This window comes from Pelecanus crispus, chromosome 10 (assembly GCF_030463565.1).
Source record: "Pelecanus crispus isolate bPelCri1 chromosome 10, bPelCri1.pri, whole genome shotgun sequence".
NCBI lineage: Eukaryota > Metazoa > Chordata > Aves > Pelecaniformes > Pelecanidae > Pelecanus > Pelecanus crispus.
Genome location: NC_134652.1, coordinates 36,677,483 through 36,702,791, shown reverse-complemented (window position 1 = coordinate 36,702,791; position 25,309 = coordinate 36,677,483). Strand labels below are relative to the sequence as shown.

Genomic DNA, 25,309 nt, shown 5'->3' with positions numbered 1-25,309 from the left:
AACATCCCTTCTAAACATCTGATTTGTAAGAGATTGTTGGAAGGTGGTTGTACAGTGGCTAGCAGAGGAAGTCCTGACTTCTTTTAAGACTTTTTGGGGTGCTACAATAAAATGAAACAGACTTGTTTGGCGATTCCACCTAACATTTGTCTCCACATTGTTTAAATAAAAGTAGACTGCAAAACCAGTGAAAAAGAAAATGGGCATGGAAGAGTACTGCACTTTGTCTGTGGCTTGAAAAGCCCTGGTCTTTGAGTGGTAGCCCCAGAACACCATATATGACTCAGGAAAAGGAACAGAAGTTGACTTTAAAAAACCCCCAAAACCACAACAAAACAAAACCCAGACACCTTCAAAATGTGTTTGAAGAACACATAATTGTTGCTCTCCGAAACTTGGAATACGTAGGCAGCATCAGATCCATTAAGGGATAGCCAGGTAATTAGAGGCACTCAGTCACATCTCCTTCCCCAAGCTGGTGCCTAAAACGCTTGTATGAAGGCTTAGGGGTTTGTAAGAACCATCATAGCTGTTGCACGTCCTCTAAGGGTTCCTTGGCATCACCCCAGCAAGGTTTTAACAGTTTTGTGAGAGACTGGCACCAAAATATCCAAAGCCCAAGACAAAGTGGGATCAGAATTCTAGATGCCTGCTGCCCAACCTGGAGGGAAGCAAAGGAGAAATTTCTTCTCTGGAATCTTTGAGGCTTTAACACTTCATTTGTATTCAGGAAAAGGGGCAGCCTTTCACAGGGGACTGAAAGTTGCTCAGCTAAGCAACTATAACCCGGTCATTTCCTATGAGATTATTAGAATTTGTGACTCTGGTGGCCTAGCCACCCCAAACAAGTCACTTCTATAGCGTTTAATTTGACAGTAGTGAGACTAAGCTTAGCTTAGTTCATATAGTCTTTGCACAGATGAAAGCATGGGTTTTGTAACGTGTTTTAACATGCTGTGAAACTAGTTTAAAATGTTCCCTAAGGTACAGCCACTATGTAGGATTTAACAACTCGGCTCGCAGGCCTCAGGCTGTGCAAGAAGGTTTAAAGAGTTACACTGGGCATCTTATTTTGTGTAATCAGACAATGGTTTCATTATCAATGACTACAGCAGCCATTAGACATTCATATGTGTTTGGAAACTCATGAAAAGTGAATCTAGTTTTTCAGGCAGTAAATGAATTAGTTGATCTGAGCATGTCTGTGCTTGAATATAGACATGCTGGATTTTCATTATCATTTTTGTTATCCATCTATGATTAATGACATACTGGCCTTATTTTCTTTTCCACACCCATAATTAAATATTTTTCAAAGGGAGCTAGTGATAATTTTATAGGTACTGCTTTCTGTCGAAGGTTATGGATTGGTTCTTTCTGAGTATTGTTAAGGGTAGAACGAGGCATTAAAGAAACATAAAAGGAAGCATATAAAGTCAAACTCAGTTATACAGAACTCATTGACAATCACAGTCCATTAAGAAGTTTAGAAGATGTGTTGAATAATTTCAAAAAGCCAAAATTCTAAATTAATAGTGCGAAATCATTTTCTTATTGCAGTTAGCACTCCCAAAACTTAATAAAGCAAAATTTTCTTTTTTTTTTTTTATGTGTGTGTATATATATATATACACACACACACATACACGTGTCTCTGTGTATATTTGTATATAGGTATGTATGTATGTTTTGGGCCAAATCTTTCTTATTTTGGCTGTGCCTAATAGTAGTCACCACTGCAGACATGAAAGCCTGTAGAAGTACAGAGATGTTCTTAATATGAAGTTTACAGCAAACTCTGATCCTTCAGTACAGAGGTAACCAAGACCTGCTGGTAGAAAACTGAATCCTGTAATAGCTAAGACATTAAAAGTCAATACACATTGAAATAGCAGCTTTCAAGGTACAACTCAGGTTAAAAATCACAGTCTGCTCAGTGCTGCTAAAGCGTCTTAAGCACTTGCATTATTAATTGTGTGGGATCCTCTTTGTACTCAGTAAAATGGGGTCTCAGTGTTGCAGGGTTCAGTATAGTCTCAAGCTTCTACTCTCAGATATTTCCTCACTACAGTCCTTGAAAATGAGAATGGTTTCATTATATGAAAAAAACAAACCGAACCAGAAACGCTTCAAGTGTATTAGTTCTTTTTAAGAGATACTTTCTACCTTTGTTTTCATTGTATCTAGCATATTTCAAGGTGATTGGCTGTGATTAGGTTTTTTCCAGTAAAAATTCGGGAATACATTCTGCTAAGGTTTTGCTTTTTCTAATCTGCTGCAGTGAAACTGCTTTGTAGAAACATCCCCTTCCAAGTGATTGAAGATATGCAATTTACTAAGCCGAATCAACTTACAAAATAGAGATAATTAAATTACTGACTTGCTTCTATATAGGTGCTGCTGTATTATTTCAAGCATGAACACCCCCCACCCCCCACCCCACCCCCGATAATCAGAACAGGAGGTATGATTTATTTGGAAAAATGGGGGTTGTTATATTCTTTTGCAACCAACAAAAATACATGACTTTGTGACAGGGAGGGCAGGGAGTAGCCAGGTTACAAATCTGTATTTTGTCCAGAACCACTGATGAATGACTACACGTTAAAAGTGAATGTCTGTGAATTCTTGTAATGTCATTAGGGCTTTGCTAAGAGAGAAAAATAATTTGTCTCTGGTTTCTTTAAGGCTTTTTGGATGCACTCTTCTCAGATCACTGAGTAACCAGTTTTCTCTGAAAGCTCTTTGCAGTTGTAGTATTTCTAAAATGTACACTGTTTGGCTTTGTAAGTAATGAAGCTTTATTTAGTTATTAGAGGGACAGCGTGCAAAACACATCACAAAACCCTAAGAAGCCTGGCCCAGCAAATAAAAAGAAATAGAAGCAAATGACAGATTTAATGGTTTCCTTAGCTACATTATTGTCTTTGACAGTCTTGAAAAGAGAATTTCTAATGAGTGCTGAAACAAATGTGTGCAGGAAGTGGTCTTGCTTTTGCTGCTGCACATTTGAGTTCCTCTAATTGCATCAATAAGGAATTTCTGCTCCTCATTTAATGAATGCCTTTTGACTACTTTCTGAAAGGCAACTGGATGTAAGGGATAAACACTGGCACCTTTTGTATGAAGTCACATAAACAGGTTTCAATTAATAGTTATCAGCCCTAGAAACACGGTATTATAATGCAGTACAGTAAATCCCATTGTACATTTTTATTTAAAAAATTTTATTAAGCCTAGATTTCCCTCTGCTTTGCTTTTGGAGTGATACCTCACGTCCTAAGACAGTGCTTTAACTCCCCCACCACTGGCTTTTTGTTGTATCTTGTGTTGGGGAGAAATCAGGCATTCTTTCACAGCTGTTCCTGCACCATCTCTCTCCTCAGACAACTCAGAATTCACATGATGCTACAGTACCTGGGTCTTTAGTTTGTTCTTGGTTCAAAAAGTGAGTTTCAGAGCAAGGGCGGGGGGGGGGGGGGGGCGGGGGGGGGAAGATGAGTTTGGTGGGTTTTTTTTCCCATTGTTGTCATTTTTCTCCCTAAACAGAGGCACAGTCGCTGCAGGTGCAGGGGATTACTTATGAAAGAAGTTTTCTATTTAAAAACAAGAGAGACTTTAATGAAATCAGGAGAGGGTTTGTACAATAGGTATTGTATTAAACCAGAGCTCAGGCTTCACATTGATTGCGGTATTTAAATTTCAATGAGTTGATTATGTATGAGAGTAAAATGACCAGTATTATGAATGTACAAAAAAGTGACATGGAAGAGCTGTGCCAGAAAAGTGAGAAAAACGTTCCCTTTATAGTCCCTAGAGTTCAATAAAGCACCACTATTTCCCAGCTTTTAAAAGCTCTTTTATCACAATGGTTCATACCTCACATTCCCTGGAGCCTGATTTGTTATACGTGCAGGGTCCTGTTCCATTCAGCAGCATCTCACTGGTTTCAGTGTTGGTAGGTTTGTAATCTACATAAAATTCCTGTGTGCTTGGAGTCATTTGCTTCAGTGACTGTCTTTTCTTTTTCCTGTGCCTTCGCATGAGAGAGCGCTGCTGCAGCTGCTTCATACTGGCTGGGTAACGCTTCCATGACACATAGATTACCAGCAGGATCACAAGCACAGACAAGAAAAGGGCCACGCTGCCTGCTATGATTTTATGGAAGGAGATGTGTTCTGTGTCGTGCTCGGCTTCGGAGCTCGATTCAGTGGCTCCAATAGTTGGGGGCAGAGGGGGCTTGCTGTCATGTTTAGGCCTGGTGAGTTTTGGTTTAAACGTTGGCTTTGGGAGAGCTCGTGCTAACTCAAACCTTTCCGTGGTACTTTTGCTACAGATGCTGTAGTTTTTGACTGCATCAACAACATTCACCCCTTGCAGCTCTTTGGGGCTGGCACAAATAATTGTATTTTCCCTCAGCCCTTTAAAACTTTTAAGCCAGTTTACCAGAGAGCAAATGTTTCTGCTGCATTCCCATATATTCCCGGCAAGGCTGATGTCATTGAGAGATATCCAAGAATCCAAAATTTCTTGACCAATAAATGTGAGCTTGTTTGAATCCAGGTTGAGGCGCTGTAAATTGGGCACACACTGAAAAACACTAGGTCCACTGAAAGCTTCTATTTCATTGCCAGATAAATCAAGTCTTTGTAATGAGCTCCAGGTCCAGGACATAGTTTGTCCTATCACACTGATTTTATTCCACTGTAAATAAAGGTTTTGAAGGCTGACTAGCCTTGGAAAAAGTGCCAGGTTGAGCTTAGAAAATTGGTTGTGCTCCAGATGAAGCTCTTTCAGTCTGATCATGCCTGCAAAGACATTCCTTGCTAAACTTCGGATGCGATTATAACCCAGGTCCAACAGTTCAAGGTTCCTACAATCTTGAAATATTCGAACAGGGATGGTTCTTAGGGAATTGGACCGCAAATGTAAACTGAGCAGCTTCCTTAAGCCCCTGAACTGTTCGGATCCCAGAGACTGCAGCTGATTGTATGACAGATCCAAATTCCGGAGATTTGTCACAGGTCTGAAGGTATTATTAAGAAAATAGGAGATTCTGTTGGAACTCAAGATCAACTCTTTTAGTCTGCGTATTCCATTGAAAGCATTTTCGTCAATATTGCTGATGTGGTTATGGTCTAAATAGAGCCAGGTGAGTTGATTAAGACCTTTAAATTGATTGTATTTTAGTTTTTGGAGGCTGTTATATCGAAGGGACAAACCTAAACAACCAGCAGATATACTTGAGGGAATCTCCTGCAATTTCTGAGATTCACAATATACCATTTTGCCTTCACACCTACAGCCCTTAGGGCATCCTCGTTCAGCAGAAGAAAGCATTGTCAGTAATACAGTAGGGGCTATTACCAGAGCTACAGCTGATCCGCTCAGTAGCCTAATTACATTGAAACCTGGAAATAAAAACAACTTAGAAAAGTTATCCCCCCACACATCAGTCATTTCTTTCAATCATGCTAACATCTTGTTATTTCAACAATCATTTAAAAATCCCTAGCTCGACTCGACTACTTTTCACATTGTTTTCTTTACTCAGATTTTTTTTTTTAAAGAATGCCTTTATATAAATACTGAAAAACAGTTGGCTAAAAGGTGTAATCCCTAAGCAATTTAACCGTAATAACAAATCACATCAAGGTAAGTCTATGGAGTAATTAAAGCACAGGCTATGCAGTGGCTATGAACTATACATTAAAAAAAAATAACGTGAAAAACATACCCATCCTTTGTGTTGTTCAAAGGTCGTCCTTAGGTCTTTTGTTTTTTGCTTAGTGTGCCACAAGCATGGCAGCCCCTGTCAGCTGCACTGTAGTGAGTCAGGGCTCGCTGACACCCAGGAAGAAAAATTGGACCCCTTGGGAGATGGACCGATTTTGGAACATTATTCTTTGCCAGCCATGCAGAACACTCCAAGAATAAATCAATCCCAACACAGCATTCGCAGCAAAATGTCAAATTCTTCCTAGGTAATAGGATCTTCATGGATATTACGTTTTTGCATCTTTATAGTTAGGAACCTGGCTTTTAAAATTTCTCTTTATAGGAAAGCATGTTAGATTCCTCCAAGCACCATTTAGCTATCTGAATTCACACATCTGTATTCCATAGCACAGCAGTTCCCTCACTTAGTACCCGATCCGGCTAGGAAGCTGCTTTGTAGCACAGAAGGTAGAATAAGCCCGTGCAATGCTCACTTCTGCATACTGTCATTCTGAAAGCTCCGTCCGACTGTTGCTTTGGTTTCGGCGAATGCAGTCTTATGTAAAGCTGCCCCCAGTGGCGAAGAATGTTATGGGCATGTGCAGAAATGTCTTCCTTTTATCTTGCAAATGAGTAAGCTCTGCTGGGAAAAGAGTGATTGTTCCGAGTGACTAATAGGAGCAGAATGGTCAGCTTCGATGTAAACTAGTGAGGTGTGCTGAAACAGCCAAAGCCTCTTCGTCTCTTTTGCTGTTTGTGAAAGCTGTTTTGCATCCTTGAACTTGCATCCGGCTCAGCCTGCGCCGAGCTGCTGAGACTTTTGTCTGAAAGGCTAACATGACATTTGTAGGACATAGATACAAATTTTCGGTCCTAAGGGGTTTGGGTTTTTCTTTTTTTTTCTTACTGCATTAGACGTGTGTTCACATGACCTTTTTGCAATAACTCACTATTTTTTGGTTGAAGTATCAGCCCCCTCAGTGTGCCTCTTATCAAGCGTTTCAGTAGGGACACTATATTTTACAACATGAAAAATGTTTTGGAGCTGACATTTTGCCTTTTTTCTTTTTTCTTCTCTGTTAAAAGGCACAGTGCCAGGAGGTTAGGAGAGAGTATTGTGCTCATTTATTTCCCAACTTGCTGTCACTTCGTTCCACAACACTAACACTTGAAACACAGGCTTCCATAACACTTACAATATAGGGACTAAGCAGCCTGGTGTAGTACCTTAATCAGGTGAATTGTTTTTACTGTAACTTATCACATGGGCAGGATTTTATGTGAAGGTAAAATATGCAGAATATTTTTAGATGTGTGACTCTGGGCAGTCCTTATACATCACCTAAAGAGCCTTCTTCTCTTTCCATACTCTTCCCTTCTTTCCTGCGTGCTGTAGAGAAAGGGCACATCCTCTTATCTGGGCAGAGCAAAGGTAAGATGGCATGACAGCAAATGCACCATGCTGGCAGTCTTCCTTCACCAAGAAATATGTGATCAGAGGTGATGGTGGGGAAGTGTAAAATCATGGCTTTTTGTCATGCAAGAGTAGGCTAGAGCCTGAAGAGAAGTGTGCTTCTCGTTAAAAGAGGAGTACAGATTACAGTCCCTCAAATGCAACCAGACAGCTCTGCGAGCTGCTTTTCCTTTCTGAGGCAGAATCCCTACCCCTTGGAGTAATGTGCTTTGACTTTTCCCTTATTATTCACTGCTGTGAGCATAGAATAACTTAAAATGAGGTGAAACCTGAAATTTTCCACACATTAAAGTGCCAGCATTGCCTAGTACTTAGTCTGTGAATGACTTCAGGCTTAGAGTAATCCCGGTAGTATTAATGCACCTATCTGTAGTGCCTAAATTAGGAGCACAGTCGCCCCTGGCTAACAGCTCTGAACATCTTTCATGTCAGGAGTCAGAAATACGTACCTGCATCAAGGCACATCCTATGAAAATTCTCCCCTTTGGGTCAGACTTGTGGAGAGGGAAAGGGTTAATTCCTCCATTAATCACTGTCACCCTCACCATCTCCCATTCTCTACTACAGCTTGTTTCTGGCTCTTGAATCTGGTCTGTAGGGTTGAGGAGCCAGCGACAAACTGCAGACTGCACTGGGAACTGTGATAGACTGGGGAGCTGTTCTGCCGACAGGAGTGTCACGTGCCAGTCCTGGTGTGCCTCTTAGAGGTTTTCCATCGCTGCCTTGGGCGCTCTCTGTACTTGATGGAGCAGGACTGGCAGCTTCAGAAGACAATTCAGACCTTCAGTAAGCCAATTTGCCTCTTGGAACTGCTGCTCTTCCTCTGCTGACAGTAGAGGATGCCTGTGACAAGTAAACTCTTTATTGAAATGCCTCAGTTATGTTCCTAAACTTAGATGGCGTGAAATTAGGTGTAAGTCTTCACCTGGTTCAAAGACAGCATGTAAAGCTTCAGATAACATACGAATCCTTTCTCCTGAAGAGTTGGTGCTACTTAGTATACCAGCTCAGTCTGAGCCTTCTCCCCAAACTTTGCCTGTTCTCTGGCTTTTCCTCTTTTGTCTTCTCTCTCTGCTCCATCTTCATCATGGAGTTAACGAGTAACTTCTCTGCCACCATGAGTCAGCAAAGCTTCGGTAGCTTTTCCAGGGTTTTAATAATTGCCAATATACTGGACAAATAAGAGGGAACAGCCACTCTTTTACCATGAGTTATCTTCATTTTTCTGAAAGGGGTGAGACATCAAGAGATGAACAGAGAGAGCATCAAATCTATGTTAATGGATTGCCAAATTCAATTTTCTTTGCTGAGATCCTTTTTGAATTACACAAGCAGGAAAAGTGCCAGTGTCTGATAAACAGTTTTTTAAAATTACATTTCTGTATCTTCATACAGCTGAATGGGTTCTTTTCAAACTGTGGGAGTAAAGCTGCTCCCACTATGAAACGTTTCATACAAAATTTCAGAGCAGTCTGGCCATATTGTAAACTATGAAAAATAGAGAATTAAGTTAAAGCTGCATTTTAGGTAGGAAGATACCCTTTGTAAGTGGCTTAACCTTTGCCTTGTATCAACTACACCTCCTCATACATCTGTGCAACCCTGTTACATTACCATTTAACTCACGTAACCAGGAAAAAGAAACTCAAGGCCAAACTGGTTAACTTCTCTAATGGATAAGCTAGTTTTCATTAGAACTAATACAGCAACTCCTGAGTCCCTGAAATCCAGGCGTTTGTTGAGGGTTGGTGTGAATTTAACTTGCACTCCATGTGAGTTTGTGCGTCTTTGTTCTGCAGAATAGTTGCGGTAGTCACAGGGCATTTGAAGTTCACCTCTGTGCCATTGCTAGGCAGCCCTGTCTCCTGTCCTGGAACAGCAGTTCCCAGTCAGGAACCGGACGTAAGAACTGCAAGTAACAGAAGTCTCAATGACTTCACGCTGACTGAATATTAGTGCTCAGAAACAATGTTATTCCTTCTCTTCTGCCTATGAAGACAGCATTTTATGCAGTTCTGCAAAGACAGCTAGTCTTAAGAAAAATATTTCATTTATTTGTGTACTCTTGAACACAGTCTGTGTTTTGGGATGTCAGCCTTAGACATGAATTGACATGCCACAGAACCTGGGAAGCTTATTACTTCTGAATTGTATGCCTCCATGATCACTCCAATTTGTTTATCTGGGCTTTTCCTGAGGGGGGAAAAAGACATACATCAGAAAATACATTGACAAATGCATTGCTAAATATGTCTTAACATTCATACAAATGAAAAGCAATGTGTTGGGCGGAACTGTGATGAACACATTGGTTTTTTCATCAGCATGACAGACAAATTAAATTAAAAGTTGTTTGGAAATCATGCGCTATCCCAAGGTAGTGATGGCCCAGATTTTTCTCTTGGTTCTAAACTTTCAATAGGTTTTCTGCCTGGGAATTGTTCTAGATAGATTTCACTACTATCTGATTTTGCAGTAATTTGCTTTAATTTGGTTATGGTTTTGCTTATGTAGTTAAATTCTAGTATATTTTCTTTTTCCATTCATTCTGGCTCTGGTCTCTGTACCTAGCTGCAACTTCCTTATGGAAAGCTTAACGTGAACTGCAGCCAGAATAGTAAACGGTGAATCAAAAGATGACATTCACTGTGAAAGCCCGTTCCTCCACAGAGCTGGTTTGGAATTGAAACATTTTGCAGAGAAAAGGGGAAACGGCAAATCTTGCATTTTTCAGAGTTATGAGAAAGCACCTGTAATGACCAGGTACATCTGTTTGCTAAGTACATTTGAAAAGGAGGGATGACAGAATTATCAGGCTCCAGAAGAATGGCGATGAGGGATGCAGGGAAGAGATGCATACTTCCCAAAGCATAAGGAACCAGCAGTTACCAGGTGCTAGTGGGATTCCATGTAAATCAGCAGTCAAAAACCTTCCCCTGTTCTGTCACTTGCTTCTCATCAGCCTTCCTCAGGACGTTTCATGCTTACTCCTTAAAATGCCATTCTTGTTTAATGATGTTGTTACAAAAAAAGAAATAATTTTTTAAAAAGTTTCAATTTCTGTTACTCCCATTAAGAAATCCATCCAGAAAAGCAGTATGATCCTTTCTAGCCACAGTGCATTATGTTCTTAATGCACAACCTTCAGAATTTAGACTTCTGGATACTGCATTTTTCTGTTCACAGATAGAGCTCCTGGGTCTAGGAGCGCCTTTACATGTGTAATCGCATGTCCCTTTGGGGAACTGTAGTTAACGAGTGCTGCACTGTGTTCTTTTCAGGTTTATGAAGTGACAATGTATGTCTTTCCCTTGCCTTTATTTCACTATAAAGAAACTAGGAGTCAGCTGGGTTAGCAATAGTAGCTTGTTCTAAATGGTACTGTAGTGTGCTATCATTGTATCATTAAGAGTAGATAAGTCTAATAAAATGTGTTTGCAATTTTTGAGCCAGTGATTAAATGAACCTGCTGTTCCATGGGGATCAGATTAGAGCTGGGGGAGTATAACTCCCAGTGTAAATATCAGAGCGTGGGAAGACAGAGGGAAGCGCAGGATGCAGGATTTGCCAAAGGCAGACATAAGGAAAGGGAAGTGTGGGAAAGCCATGTTCAAGGAACATGCAGGCAAGGGAAATCGAGGCAACAGAAAATGCTCTGAAGAAACAGGGTGAGAGGACTGAGAGTAGGGAGGGTCTTACCCCAGCAGTTTGTCAGTACTGACCTAAAGGGCCATGGTGGTACGTGGTAGATGGGGGAGATGGAAAAATGAAAATATCCCCTTGCTCTTCTGCTAGGAACAATTAGCTTTGCAAGGCCTCCCCTGGCCTCTGTGAGAGTGAAAGGATCCCATGTTATAAATTCTGCGATAAGCTGAAGGAACCTCTGAAGCTGAATAGGAGCCATGCCCCCTTTCTAGGAGTCAGTAACCTCCGTAACATCTGATTGCTTGTAGAGGACATCAGGGACACATCTGTCAGTTTGTGTATACCCGGAGGATCTCCTCAGTGCTGTGGTTCACAGGGCGACACAGGCTATCTCTTTCCTCATGCACAGTTAGACACTGTTGAATAATGAAGCTTTTCCAGCTGTAGAGTTTTGTTTAGATCTGTGCATTGTGGATAGGTCGCAGGGGCCTCCAACTGTCCCAGGGTAGATAATGCTGCGTACAAGCCTACAACCTTTGTTCACGGCAGCCGGTGGCTAGATTTTCTGGATCCTGTCATAACTCCTGTATCCTTAATGAGGCATTGGACACTCAACTGTTCCCATATTGACTTTTTGTCCCATGATTTTGAAGCTGTTTGAAGGCAAGCAGCCTGTGCTTCAGTCTCATCCTCTGGAGACACAACTACATGAGATGCAAAGCTATCATTTTACTTACTTGCTGAAATTGGTAGGTGCCGCTTCTGTTTCAGTGGATTTAGCGTTGATGCATTCAGGCTTGTCCTCCAGGATCTTGGTGGAAAGGGGAATATGAGTAGAAGCAGGAGAAGGCAAATGATCGTCACTGAAGGAAAAGAAATTAATTACGTCTTACACAAAATGTTAGCTTCAACCTGCAGAGCGTGAATGATACAGGCTGTAAGTGCCCTGGAGATGTGTAGGTGCAAAATGAAAGGCAGTCTTAGTGGCCTCTGCTTGCGATTCTGCCTGTAGTCTCTGTGAAGATGCCAGGGAGGTTAGGTCAGAACAAACCCAGGCTTGTTGCAAATGCTTCCCACTTTTTTATGGGCCAGGATGCCATTGCTGGAAGAGTGCCTACTGCCTTCTTGTCCAGGCAGCACGTATGGGGTTTTTGTAGCCTAAAGTATTCAGAAACCCTTAGGTGTCACCATGAAGTGTGCTTGCCTATGAAGTATGATTTGTTCTCCCAGGAGTACCTGACTTCAACCTTGCTATAACAATTCTGCATATGCATCAGTGGCAGACTATGATAGGTGGCAAAGGTAATGAACTTACTTCCTGGGGAGCCAGATTAACATGGAGATCTTCTAGAGAAGTTTTGTTCGTGGCTGAGACATCAGGCTGGGAGGCATTGCATAACTGAATTGAAGCAGAGTTGCAGCCTGGTCCCAGCAATGTGACATCCCTGGAGCAGCTCTGTGCTGCCATGTGAAGAATCAGAGGGGATGGGGAGCAGCCGTTTTCAGAACATGTACCTGTGTGGCCCTTGAGGCTCTGTTTGGTATCGCAGGCTGCTCCAAGCTCTCATCGGCTGAAGAGTACATGACTTGCCGATGATGCTCATGGTTGATGAGTAGCAAAAGGAAGGAGTGTAGATCTTTGGTGTCTCGATAAGACTGCAGAGAAAACCATGGGGCCATTCAGGATGTTGGAATGTCTGGCTCTACCTCCTAGAACTAGTGGGATGAGCAATTTAACCATGGGTTGCTGGAGCATATGCATGCACATAAATACTTTTTCTTCTTTGGAGAATGAATTGGAAAACTGGAGGCATCCTCCAAGGAAGTTTTCCTTTAAATCGATATGTTTCAACAGAAGATTTATACAAATAAATGTTTTCTGACAGAAAGACACTTTGTTGGGGGAGAAAAAAATCCTGACAGTGTCCAGTTCTGGCCAGAGGCAAAGGAGGGAGCATGTCTGAGCATGTCCGGTCTTACTCATAAGAACAGGAATGGTAACATTTGACTAACTAATGAGGTGGTGGTAGTGTCAGTAAAATGGCCATTTTGACAGTGTTTTATCTTCCACCAGTCCCTAGATCTTTTCATTCTTCAGTGTTGATGTGTAGTTAAAAACCTCAGGGCTAGCCTTTCCTCCTCAGCTGTTCCCTCTACCTTCATGCCTTTGCCTATAGCTTCTCCTTCCTAACTCCTACCCTATGTATACTTCTCCGAGGAATGAGTATTTGTCAGTTGCTCTAGCATAGAGCATATATATACAGTGCATGTTCACACATGGTCTTAGGGATTTCAGACATGTTCTATATTACACGTTTAACTAGTTGCTCCTTGGCTCTCCAAATGAAACTGCCTTGCTGTCTATGCTGAAGCTGTAGAGTGAGTTGTTCTGTCAGGTCAGTGTGGGAATATCTCCTTGGCTGCTGCGGCTCCTTGGCTGCTGGAGGGAGGCAGCTGGCAAGAACTTCTGTTATAGGAAAGCCACGATGTCCACATCATATCAAAAGCCATTAAAAAAATCTTATAACTTGCTTTCCAAACTTCAGCTTTTACCCTAATTTTCTTTGGGTCTCAGTATCTCCACTTATGAGAGGGATAGTAACATTTAATTATCCTATAAGTTGAGCAGCATAATTAGAGGACTTGCTTCACTTTTTGTCTGACACTAGTTATTTTCAAACATACATCTTTTCCATCAGTTAAGCTATCTATTCCTTTTTGGACTTCCAACAAAAGTTATTCCATATCTGTTGTCATTTTTATTGCTTACTACGAGTACCATTTATTTTGATGCATTTTTTTGAGCTAGAATGACCAAATAGCAAAATTCCACATGAGGAGAACATAGTGGTCAAATATAGGAAAACAGGCTTCTTTTTAAAATGCAAAATTATCTCAAATCTTTGGTTAATAAGCTTGTCAACTTCTGTTCACTGTAGGACCTTTTTTGATGTTACAAGAGTACCATTTTGAAAACTATTTAAAAATCTGCTAAATATTACCTTTAATTTTCCATATAAAAATTGTGATGGGTAGCTAACATTTTTCAGCTATATGTATACATAGCATTTCTTAGGATCAGACCTAGATTAGTAGATAAGACACTTCATGTAGGTAGAGCTACTTCCTGGTCTTATTGTTCTTCAGTGCAAACAGGCATACAGGTGTGAGCAGTTGAAGAGTGCAGAATACCTTGATTTCATTTGACCTGTTGAAATATTCTAAAATAATTTCCAGTTTCTTCTTTCACTTGCTTATGCATGAAAAACCGTATGGAGAAAAAAGCATTCTAGCTTGCCTCTATTACGACCTGTGCTTGGACTCGTGGTATTCTGAGTTGCAGTTTCAAATCCAAAGACAGTCAGAGTGATGTGTTACTACACAGTGTTGGTAACGTTTTGAAGAGAAAACTAATCATGACAGTTGAGCGGATTTGCAACTGAAAGAGAAAAACGAACAAAGTTAAGAAGCATATAATTATGTTCATTCATACCGTGACTAGCATAAAAATGATTTATTCCAAATGGTTACAGTTGCATGCTTAGTCACTTCCTTCCCTGGCTTCAGCCTAGTTCTGTTTTCTGGCATTTTCGTGCAAAAAATGTTTGTTCTCTTTTTCATCAAATGTTTCAGGTTTTTGTAGCTTTTAATAATTCAATCAAGTCTTTTTCAATTAAGCAAGCTACAGCAGTTTGTAGATGTTCCAGCTTTGCTAGCTGGTGTTCCTGAGAAAGCTCAGAATCTTAATTATACTGAGAGTCTTGGTTAGTTAACCAGCCTGTAATCTGCTTCTACTTAGTCACAGAGGTTGCTCGTCTGTGCCCGGTAATGATGGACTAGAACTTTCTGGTTTTTAAAAAAATAAAAAGGTGAATTGTTGCAGGTATGTTTTGACTATCCTGTTCTGTATTTGCCATCCTTCTTACTCTTTTCCCATTGGTGTGTCTGGCAAACACAGCTCTGAAGAAACCATATGTGATTTTAATGACTTATTAGCTCATCTTTTCAGACCATTTCTACCCAAGAAAATTGTCTTAAATTAAATTTGATTAAATAAAAAAATAAACATACAACCAAACCCCAGCATATTTAAGTGATTTACAAAAGTGCAACAGACTCCCATATAATTAATTTCAAAAGAAAAATCTTGGTTACTGCAGATTTATTTTGGTTTCTGTGACAGTAGACTCTACTGTTTATTAAAACCAAGTGTCTTCTTATCCAGTAGACAGGACAGCAAACAAATGACAACACCAGCTCAAAGGGACTCAAATATACATGGTGTTTGCCTGCTGCATCACAGTGTAAAGCAATAAATATCTGCAAAATATTAATTTCTGATTGACCAAAATGTTGACGAGTGCTGCAGTCACAGGGAGGAAGAGAGGAAGCTGACATGAAGAGAAGAATTAGAATTTTCACCCTTTCTTCTCTTTCTTGCAACAATAGTGGGATAGGGATGTTGTAGTTTTTGCATTTTGTAAGTCCTTCTATCCAGTATTCTGTATCTCCTAAGTAGGTAAGAAACTTAAAACCACCTTTCTCTCTTACAGCTTAGTTGCATACAGAAAAGGTTAGAAAGCAAGAAACGCTGCCAATTGATAACCAAGTAGAGACTCTGGTCAGCCCACATAGTGGAGACACAGGAGAGCTGAACCTGAGTGAGTCAACGGCTCCATTTCTGTGTCCCTAAATGGTAACAGGAATTAGGAGAAAATCGTCAGGAATTATAGACACGAACTCAGTTTCAAAACCAAACGTTTTGCCTCCAGACACGCGGGAAGCAGACGCATCTCCATCCACTTGTTCTTACAAGGTACCTCTTTTGTCATCTATCTATGACAGAAAAATCTTCTGGCTATGTAATAGGGAAATCATGTGGCTTGCTGATTTGATCTTACAGCATATGTTTGTGTCATCATTTATTTGTCATCTGGACAAATTGTCCAGATTGAAATCCAGAGCATGAATAGACATGTACCAATATAATTAACACAACAAAAATACTTCCTGTGGGGATTTCTACTGCTGTGCGTTGAGCAGTTTCCCTTGTTCCTTTGTAAGACTGTAAGCTCCTAGGAGTGTACTTTATTCTATCAATGTAAGACTAAAAATGACCGTAATCTTAGATAACTATGTACAAATCTAATACACAGAACAATCATAAATAGAATGATGTCAAAATGCTTACTTTGAAATTCATAGGAAAAGTAGAAAAGAAGGACTTTTCGGGGAAGCTAAATATACCTTTGTTTGTCTTTTTTTTTTACTTCATCAATATACATCATTTCAGCTGTATAGTTTATATATATAGTTTTTTTTATATATATATATAGTTTTATATGATGATAATTGAACCCTACAATACAATCTCTGTGGGATTCCTTCTAAGGTGATGTGCCTTGGTGCTGTTTGCATGCGTAAAGAATTCACATGGGGCAGTAAAAGCTAAGACATAAAATTCTCCTGTTTCAATGTAAAAGCCAGAAAGTAACTAATGGGTGTTAGGAAAAGAAAGAAAAAAAAAAAAAGGTACTGTATGGCCATGTCTCCTATGAGCTAAGAGCTGTCTCCTATGAAGATCTTTGCAGTTTCCTTTAAAATACCTAGTAGTTGCCTCTCTGAGACAGAAAGCTGGAAGAGATCCAGTACTCTTATCTGACATAGCAATTTCAATGTTCTTCTCTCTCTGTGTGATTTAAAGTCAAGTAGAAATATGCTGTTAGAATAGAGATATCTGTAAATGGATAAAAGTCTTGGAGTTGTATCAGAGCACCACTGTATAAAAGAATCTCCAAAAAGAAAACTATAAATGTCCTTGAATATATTTGCTCCTTACATAAATACCATGGTATTTGGAATTCCATGTCAGATACTTGCTGATCAAAAGATTAACATTTTAAAGAAGTTGAAAATTCATATGCTCACGTAAAGACCAGGGTTTGACATTCCACCCTTTTGTACACACAGAAACGTGAGAGGAACATAGGAGTGAATATGCCAGGCTTTGTAACAGCTGCACTGCAAGACTTGGTTTTGCAAAGCTCCTTAATTTTGATAAAACAAAGTTTTATCCAAAGGCAGACTTAGAAAAGGTTCCCAGTAACAGTTACTACTCTGGTTAGTCCTGTCTGTGCAGAGTCCAAATCCGCTTGTGACGGTTATGGTGTCTTTAGTGAGAACTGTGGAAGCCTACTTCTGTCATTACCCATTACTGACATGGTGGGAATTAGCATAGTACTGATAAACTTCCAACTTGGATCTTCTACTTAAAAAAGGTTGTTGGAAATTAGATCAAGGACACCGAGAAAGAGAGAATTCCTACTCTTTGTAGCACAGCTTTTTACAGTCAAACGTCTTATCTGATGACAGTATTAATTATCACATAATGAATGTGGTTCATTTGCAGAATTTCACAGTGGGAGAGGATTCTCCATTGGTATATTTTTCTGTCTATCTCTCTCATTGACTATTGAATTCTATATCATATCATGAACTAATACAACAATTTGTATCCAAAAGATTAAGGGGGGGAGTTGCTGATCCTTTGAAGTCTGGCAAAATTAGCTTCTTACATGTTCCACATATAATTTAATCGATATGCTAGTGACCTTTCTTCTTTTGCTGTTCTTTTTCACATCTACTGGAAGTATTTGATGGCTATTTTATGTCCTTTTATTTTAAAGTGTTCTTCTAGTACATTTGTATTCTTTGCTTACATTGCCACTTACCTGATATTTTTACTTTAGACCACTTGCAGCAAAAAATGTACGAAATCCTGCATGTCCCACTGTGCCTAGAATATATTTCAAAAAGAGTAAAATGCTTTCAGTGCTCTACAAGTTTGCAGCCTTTGCCACCCTTTGCTAGTATTTTCTTTTGCTTTCTGCACAATTTGCTCCGTAGCGTATGCTACTTCCTTGTCAGAGGCTGGCTGGAAGTGTCATGTGTGTCAGTAACAGCTTATTTTACTTGCCACAGTTGAATGCGAAAGCAGTCAGCAGCAGCAAAGGAATCTGCTTTGTTTCAGTTCCCATTCTTTCCATTGTTGCCGTTCAAGAAAGGTAGAAACCGCATATGAAACCATTTATGAAGTCATTAGGGAGTTTCTCATGTTCTCAAACAAAAAAGAAATATAACTTATGGAGAGTTTTACTCATCGTTATATGGAGTGATGTACTATTTAAACACTTTCCAGGAGTGCTAGTGAATAGGCATATCAGTGAGTCAGGTATGAATGTGTATGTCGAAACACAGTAACCTTCAGCACCTATTTTTGAAATGTCTGTCCAAGGTCACTTTTATGAGCTTAGTGATGAGTTTCATGAGTTAACGTAACACTTACTGGGGGTATGTTTTGCTGCTTTCTCTTCCCTGTGGAATTAATGGCTATCTCTGTGTGCCTCTAATTTGTACTCTACATGATTAGAACAAGGGTCAGAGGTAATTACGTAGAGTCACTCTTTGGAGAGTTTTACCCCTGATATTCAAGGTGATTCATCTATCATATTTTATACTAAGATTCCATTTATTAATTTTTAATTTAAGCATTAATAACTCTTACAGAACTTGTGAGTGTGTGTTAGACATGCTTGTGTGTGCTGTAGGTGATGTTTTTAGAAGATTGATAAAATCCAAAATGGAAATATTCTGTTGTCTTGGAGTCTAAGACAATCTATAGTTGTTGTTGCCAGGTTTGAAACAAAATGAATAAATGGGAACTTACTATAAAGTGCTGCTGCCTCTCCTGAGTTTTGTCACTACCTTCATTTAATGGAATAGTTTTTGGCATTCATCAGTCAGCTGTATTGGCCTCCCACTGTCTTTACTTGCCCGAGAAAGGGAATTATTTCATGTGAAGAAAACGCAGAATGAATCTGTCTGCTAAATGGAGACTGCCTTCATAAGTCAAGAGCCATGTAAACACCACAGAGATAAAATTTGCTTGGCTCTGGTTACCACAAGAGGTATATACCATTTAGTCTAAACATACTGGCATGAAAAATGTTCTTCTGTTATAAGTAGCTGTCCCTCGTACTATTAAATGTCTTCATTTAGGGTTAGGGAGCTATGCTGTAACATTGTGTCTTCCATTTGCATCTTAATTAACTTTGAACTGAAGCAGATAACTTATTTGACATTCTAAAGGGGAGCTTTTGTGTCCAGTTATTCAGGATTAGTATTCCACGGGGAAGGAGGCTGAGATAATGAGATTCTCACCACCTTGTGAAAAGTCCCTCAGGTACTGGTTAAAAGTCTTGTTTGCAAGGTTCATTTCTGCTAAGTAGTATGAGAATATAGGATGTCATGTTTCACCGTTCTCAGCTCCTTCTTAGATTTACAATTAAAGGTCATTTTAAGTCATGCATATTCATCCACGTTACACTGAAGTGAGTAGTTTCTGTGAGTCTGTGTGTGTATCCAAGTGCACTGGTACCAGTTTGGGAGGTACTGGCCTTCAGGTTCATCACAGCTTGGTGACAGTGGTGTTCTGTGATTGGAAGTGTTTTCTTTCCCCCTGATACTCCCTTTAATCAATATATAAATATGAGTTGAATCACTTTCTGATGCACAAAGAGGTAAATAAACATCCATTTGATATTTATGTATAGGAATTTTTCTGTAGCAGACAGGGGATGTGTTTTGATTTTCCTGAAGACTGTTGCAAAATGTTATTGCTCTGGAAAAAGATTACAAGGGAAATGTGATAATCCTTTTATCAAGATACTTGTCTTTCCCGTTTAATCATAGCTGAAACAATAACGAATGCTTCTGAAGACAGTCAGTTTATCCTTCTGCATTTCCTCAGTTGGTTCAAACACTGTATAAACAGTTCTGTGCAGCTTTCAAGTAAATTTCACTGCTCTTCCTGAGCTGTTCAAAAGTGCAAAGCTTCTATGCACACAGCTGGAAAGGAACTGAAGTTATTGTAGAAACATGCATCATAGTTCAAAAAATGAACATAAAGAGTTTTTCAAGATAATATCACATTCATGAAAATTCAGTGCACTTTTCTCTGTAATGCATTTCCTGTGACTCAGACCTCTTGTTTCAGTTGAGCCAAATAGGGATTATTACATAAAACAAAGCAAAGCATTGTATTTACTGCCATATTTAATGGCTTTATCTCAGTCTATGGCATATAATTGTTCTTGCCAGTTCAACAGGATACTTAATAAGAAATTCAAAAGAGGTTGTTAAGGAAATTTCTATTTTTAATGTTTAATTTTTAACCTGTTAAACTCAAACAGGTCAGATTACCTTACTGTTACCGCCTTCAAACTGGGAACAGCTTCACTGGATCTATAGTTTTTTTCCCCCCTCCTCTCTCTCTTTGGACAGGCAATGCATTTTACTAATTTAAAATGATTAGAATTTTTCCGTGTATGTAATTCTCTTTCTAAAAATCCTGAAATCTCTCCTCTCTAAAGTCTTTAAAATCCTTGTTATAAATAAAGGTAACATACTTAATAAGTAACTATAACCCTGTGTTTCCAGTCCTTACATTTTTTAGCCTTGTAAAGATTTGGGGTTTTTCCTCCTCCTACTTCAGACTTTTGATGTTTGAAGACAATTACCAGTCATGTAGCAGTTTTTCAGTGCTTTCTTTAGTGGCTGAAGAAAACAGGGAGTCACTGAATTTTGAAACTGAGATTTTTTTTTTAATTCTTTTTTCCTGACATCAGGACTTCTTGCTGTCTTACCCATCACCCTGGTTTGTGTAAATGAGCCAGAGTCTCAACGCTAACATTTGTTACTGTCAAAGTAGTAAATCAACAAGAATACATGTGAAATGAGTGGGTTATCACCAAGATACACTTCCTTCTGAAGAAGAATTCCATTCCTTACATTTGTTTATGTTGTCTTCCCTATCTGGCTTTTTTATTTTGATCTTTTCACCCAGAGGAGCATCAGCTGTGACCCTCTTTACATGCTTCTGGTCTGCCTAAATGGTATTGTGTGTTCATATAGAAATTAATTTTTTTTTTTCCTAGGAACTGCTGTTTTAGTAAATTAACATCAGATTTTGTGTTGTATATAGTAGAAATTGTCAGGGAAAGTTGCCCCTACCTTTTACCAGTTTTCAAGGTTGTGGTTTGTTCGTTTTTTGGTTTTTTTTTTTTTTTAAAGTCACAAATTGTGTTGAAAATCAAGGTTTCAGGGTTTTTTTTTAATGAGGTGGTGATTTTCAAAATGAGTACAAAATTGTTTCAGCTTATTTGAAGTACTTTATGCTTATAATTTAGAAATGTTTCATTTCTTTACATATGAATGTAGAGAAATAGGAATTTTATTAATAATGTGCTTAAAATAATGGAGTTAGTTGCTGAATTTCTTTGAATTTGAAATGTTTTTTGTTTTCACCCAGTGGCCTGATTTGGTTTTGGATTCTTGTAAAAAGAGTCAAAACTTCCAACACATTTTATCAATGAAAAATACAGACTGATGTTTTTCCCACAAGTCATTTCAGATTAAGTTAATCAGCATTTTAATACAAGTATAATTCATTAAAAAGTTAATCTACTAATTTAATGATATTGTGCAGATATATGTAGAACTATGACTTTTTATCTACATAAAACTGATCTAAAAAAAGGTTGGTAAATAGAGGCCAACATGAAAAATAGTTTTCATAGATAACATTGCAGTCTGTGCAAATTTTGTAGGTGGGCTATTTGCTTTGGCAATTTAAACAGACTAATGCCTTTAGAGATTGACTTCTAGAAATTGTTTAGGTGTGTCTATCATTTATTGTAATTTATTGTAATTTAGCCTTTATCTTGGGCCAGAAATTTGGAAAGCTGAATTTTTTAGGGTTTTTTTTTTTTGTTACTGGTCATTTTTCAAATTAGCTGTTCCCTTTATATGTAATAAAAATTTACAAGACACATTCTTGAAACTATAGGGACTGGGAAGTAAAGTTAAGAATCTGTTTCCTCAGAGAAGAGTCAGGGCTCTAGGTGTGTTTGGGCATATGACTGCATTGGTAGCCCTTTTGATGTGCGAGGTAGACAAACGTTACAGTTCTGCCAATAGCTTTGCCTAGGAGGAAGGGTAAATGTTGGAGGCAAAGATTACCTTCTTTGTTAACTCCAGTTTCCTTGTACACAGCAAGAATCAAATAGCAGTTCAGTTAAGCCTCGTCAGTACTGTTTCAAATCTCTTTCAGCTGGGCCACAGCCCAAAAAACATACTCTGTTAGTTTTTTTCTGGGTGCTACAGTCCCAGGATCTGAGGAGATTAGATCTTTTAAAGTATTTTGTGGCTCGTTTTCTGTGATGTTTCTCCCTGTTTTTCCCTGCTGTACACCTACAAGCCTCCACAAAGCAACAACCATTACCACTTTAACAATATGGTCTAATTTCTGACCAGTTTTACATGTCTTGGTTTTTTGTGTGACACTGACATATGCTTGTCTTTTATCCGGATACAGGCGGCTGTGGCCATTATTTGGCTGATTGTATGGAAGCATAAGGACTCCTCACAGTTATTTTCAATAATTTTTTTTTTTTTAGGGTTATAGTTGAGGTTGGGATTTTCTCAGGCTGTCATACCTGGGCCCAGACTGGATGTGCCAAATGTGGGGTTGGGCTGAGGATTAAAGTTACAGATTCCTGTGTTGTTAAGGAAGGTGCTCAGAAGCGCAGTTGTAGTAGAGCTGGGACGAGGAAGATCACTGCTCTTACTGAGGAGGCGTTTCATCATTTATGGACATTTCATTATTTAGTGAAGCTATCTGGAGGTAGTTTAGAGGTAGGGGAAAGGTTAGGGAAAGATTAGAGCTCTCCATTTTGGGGTTGATCTAAACAGTACTGACAGAGTGAGGGTAGGGCAAGTGGTATTCATTTTTTGGGAAAAATTTTGAATATTTCCCCTGGTCCAGTCCAAAGAAGGGTTTGTCTTATCTATACTAATATTATGTCCTCTTCAGATTAAATCTGAGTGTCTATGGCCGAAGAATTTTTGTGTAATTGCCATAACTTTACTTAAAAAGGCAATAGCAGGTCAAACTCAGAAGTAGTGTACGTTATTATATGCCTGTTTTCATATCTGCGATCTTCCAGAGCTTTATAATCAGACAAACATGTTTTGAATGGGGAGAAAAAAACCCAAAGAGAACAGCTTTGATTTAAGGCACAGAATTGTTAATACTCCTTCCCTTATTTCTTCTCTGCCAGATAAAACTCCCACCACTTCAGTGTTACCATGCAATAAATTTTGTTTTGTTGGGTTTTTTCCTCCTTTTACTGGTGATTCATTGAGATTAAGCAGTTGTTAAACTGCACTTTTTAAATTTCTGTTTATTATTTTTCTGTGGTTGGTATTCTGAGGGCTGCTTGAACAAGTCCACACATTTTTCCACCAGGCTAACCATAACTCAGATTTTCTAGGTTTAATTTTATTTAAAGAAATACAAGTTTAAAAAATCCTGCAAAGTGACTTTTTTTTTTTTTTCGTTGAGAACAAACAAATGGGTGTATTTGCTATTGAGCTTGGATGAATACTGGGGAAAACTATCATGCAATGTTCCTCTCCTCCACTCAGTTCCAAAGCATTTTCTTGTCCCTATGCTCTCATCAGGAAGGACTTTTTTCGATATTTTCTGTCCTGGGTGGAGTTTTTTAAAATGGCTCTTTCATTCCCCTTCTTCCCCATGTCTGTACCCAAACAACTCCACCCTAGAAACCTTAATTTGCTTAACTGAGGTAAGAACCAGGCACAGCGTGGACTCAAACAGCTGTACTGAAAGAGGGATCAAAGGAGGGTGGCTAGTGTAAATGGAGTGCTGGCTTATAGTCATTGTGGGATTCGGGTAGAACACCACACATCCAGATAGTATGAGAGCAAAAAGGTTTGAGGTGACAGCATGGTGTAGCAGGAAGATAGGAGAAAGGAAAGAGAAAGGAGACCACTGGATCTAGAGGGAATTTTGGGAAACAAGGACTTCTGATAGTAAAACCAGAAATGTAAATATATCATCCTCTCCTGTAGCACAAAGAGATCGTGATTGCTTCATTTGTAATCAGCTTTAATGAAAAAGCCCAGTTCTTGTGAATGAGAAACTGAGGAAGTTTAGGGCAGAAGGGATAGAAGGGGCTCTGTCAGACAGGAACTGGGGTAGGAGGGAAAAGTTATTAAAAGGATTAGAATTGTGGTAAGTCTGGAGTAGGCACCAGGCAGGAGGGGTTGAGAGATGTGGAGAAGATTGTGGTATTGCATAGGGTTGGAGACTTCTTGGATATTAGAACAGGAAAGCAAGAGTTTGTAGAATAAAAGTGGGTTTGGGATGAGGGACAAATTGCAGAAAATATAGTCTGGTCAGCTTTAATGAAGTCCCTGTTTTTAGGTGGCAACACTAATATAAGGCTGCTTGCACACTTCCTTAAAAGCTCAGGGGACTCCCTAATCTTCTTTTTGTTTTACATATGCCCACAGGATCTCTGACATTTTAATGGGAGGACTTTCCATTTATTAGACCAATGCCAGGGTCCAGGTGGTACAAAACCTCATTGTCCCTGTTGGCTACCCTTGATATTACCTTTATCCTTTGGGCCTCACCGCCTCTACAGGAGTAAAGCATTTACAAGCTGATTGGGACTAATAGTAACAGTAATGTGGTTACCTCATTTATTCTAGGTTAAAAGTGCAATTGGGGGAAGTTGTCACCTGATAGGGAGTAACTTGTTGGTGTATCAAAGTCCTTGAATGCATTTAGATTAAGAAACTTTCTGACATACTTGCTACGATGAACTGGTAATGGCTGAACTTGTACTTTTCATGCAGTCCAAATCCAGCTGTGTGTTCTGCTGCCAGACATTTAACCAAGTCCAAAAATTTGATAATTCAATATTCTGTACCTAATTTCTTCTGAACACCACAGCCTGTATGATTGTTGTATAATAACTGAGGTGGATGCATTTGATATTCTCAGATACTCACTGGTTGCTGATTAGGGCTTTTATATGACACAGACTACAGAATAGGTTCTGATGGCCTTTCCTTGTTGTGAGGTCACGTAATCTTTCAGTTTAATGAAACCATTTGGGTATACTGAATAAAAGAAAAATCAATTTCTGAGGTATTGATTGGAACAAAATTCAAAAGGTCAAGTATAATGCTTGATCTTGAAGTCTCTGGTTTAATACTCTGTTCAGCTAGGTATTAAGTATTAGGCTTGGCTGCTCATCATGGATCAGCATCATGAAATACAGAATGAAATGCTGCTTTAGGCAAGAGTAGCTGTCTCTCTGCCTTTAGGAACACTGACTGGGGAGTGTTCAGGGATTAAATCATTCTAGACTTATCAATCTTCAACACTTGCTAACATAATTTCAAATTAAAATACAAATTCTGTGTAGGTTTTTAATGCATAAATTATTGGCTGGAGCAGTGACAGTGGACAGTGTACAGAAAGGGTTAATCCCAGCTTTAGGAGTTTGTAATCTCACTGAGAAGAAGATATGACAAGTG

At 39.1% G+C, this 25,309-nt stretch overlaps 2 protein-coding genes across 4 annotated transcripts in view; one reads left to right on the top strand and one right to left on the bottom strand.

The window, feature by feature from the left end:
• The window catches only part of LRRTM3 (leucine rich repeat transmembrane neuronal 3), an 88,627-nt gene extending 83,167 nt beyond the window's left edge, over positions 1–5,460 (bottom strand). The window contains exon 1 of the mRNA XM_075717293.1: positions 3,880–5,460. Within this exon, the coding sequence (XP_075573408.1) occupies positions 3,880–5,460 (1,581 nt within the window). The remainder of the gene's footprint in view (positions 1–3,879) is intronic.
• Positions 1–25,309, top strand: part of CTNNA3 (catenin alpha 3) — a 544,923-nt gene that overhangs the window by 240,636 nt on the left and 278,978 nt on the right. The gene's annotated exons all lie outside the window — the stretch shown is intronic.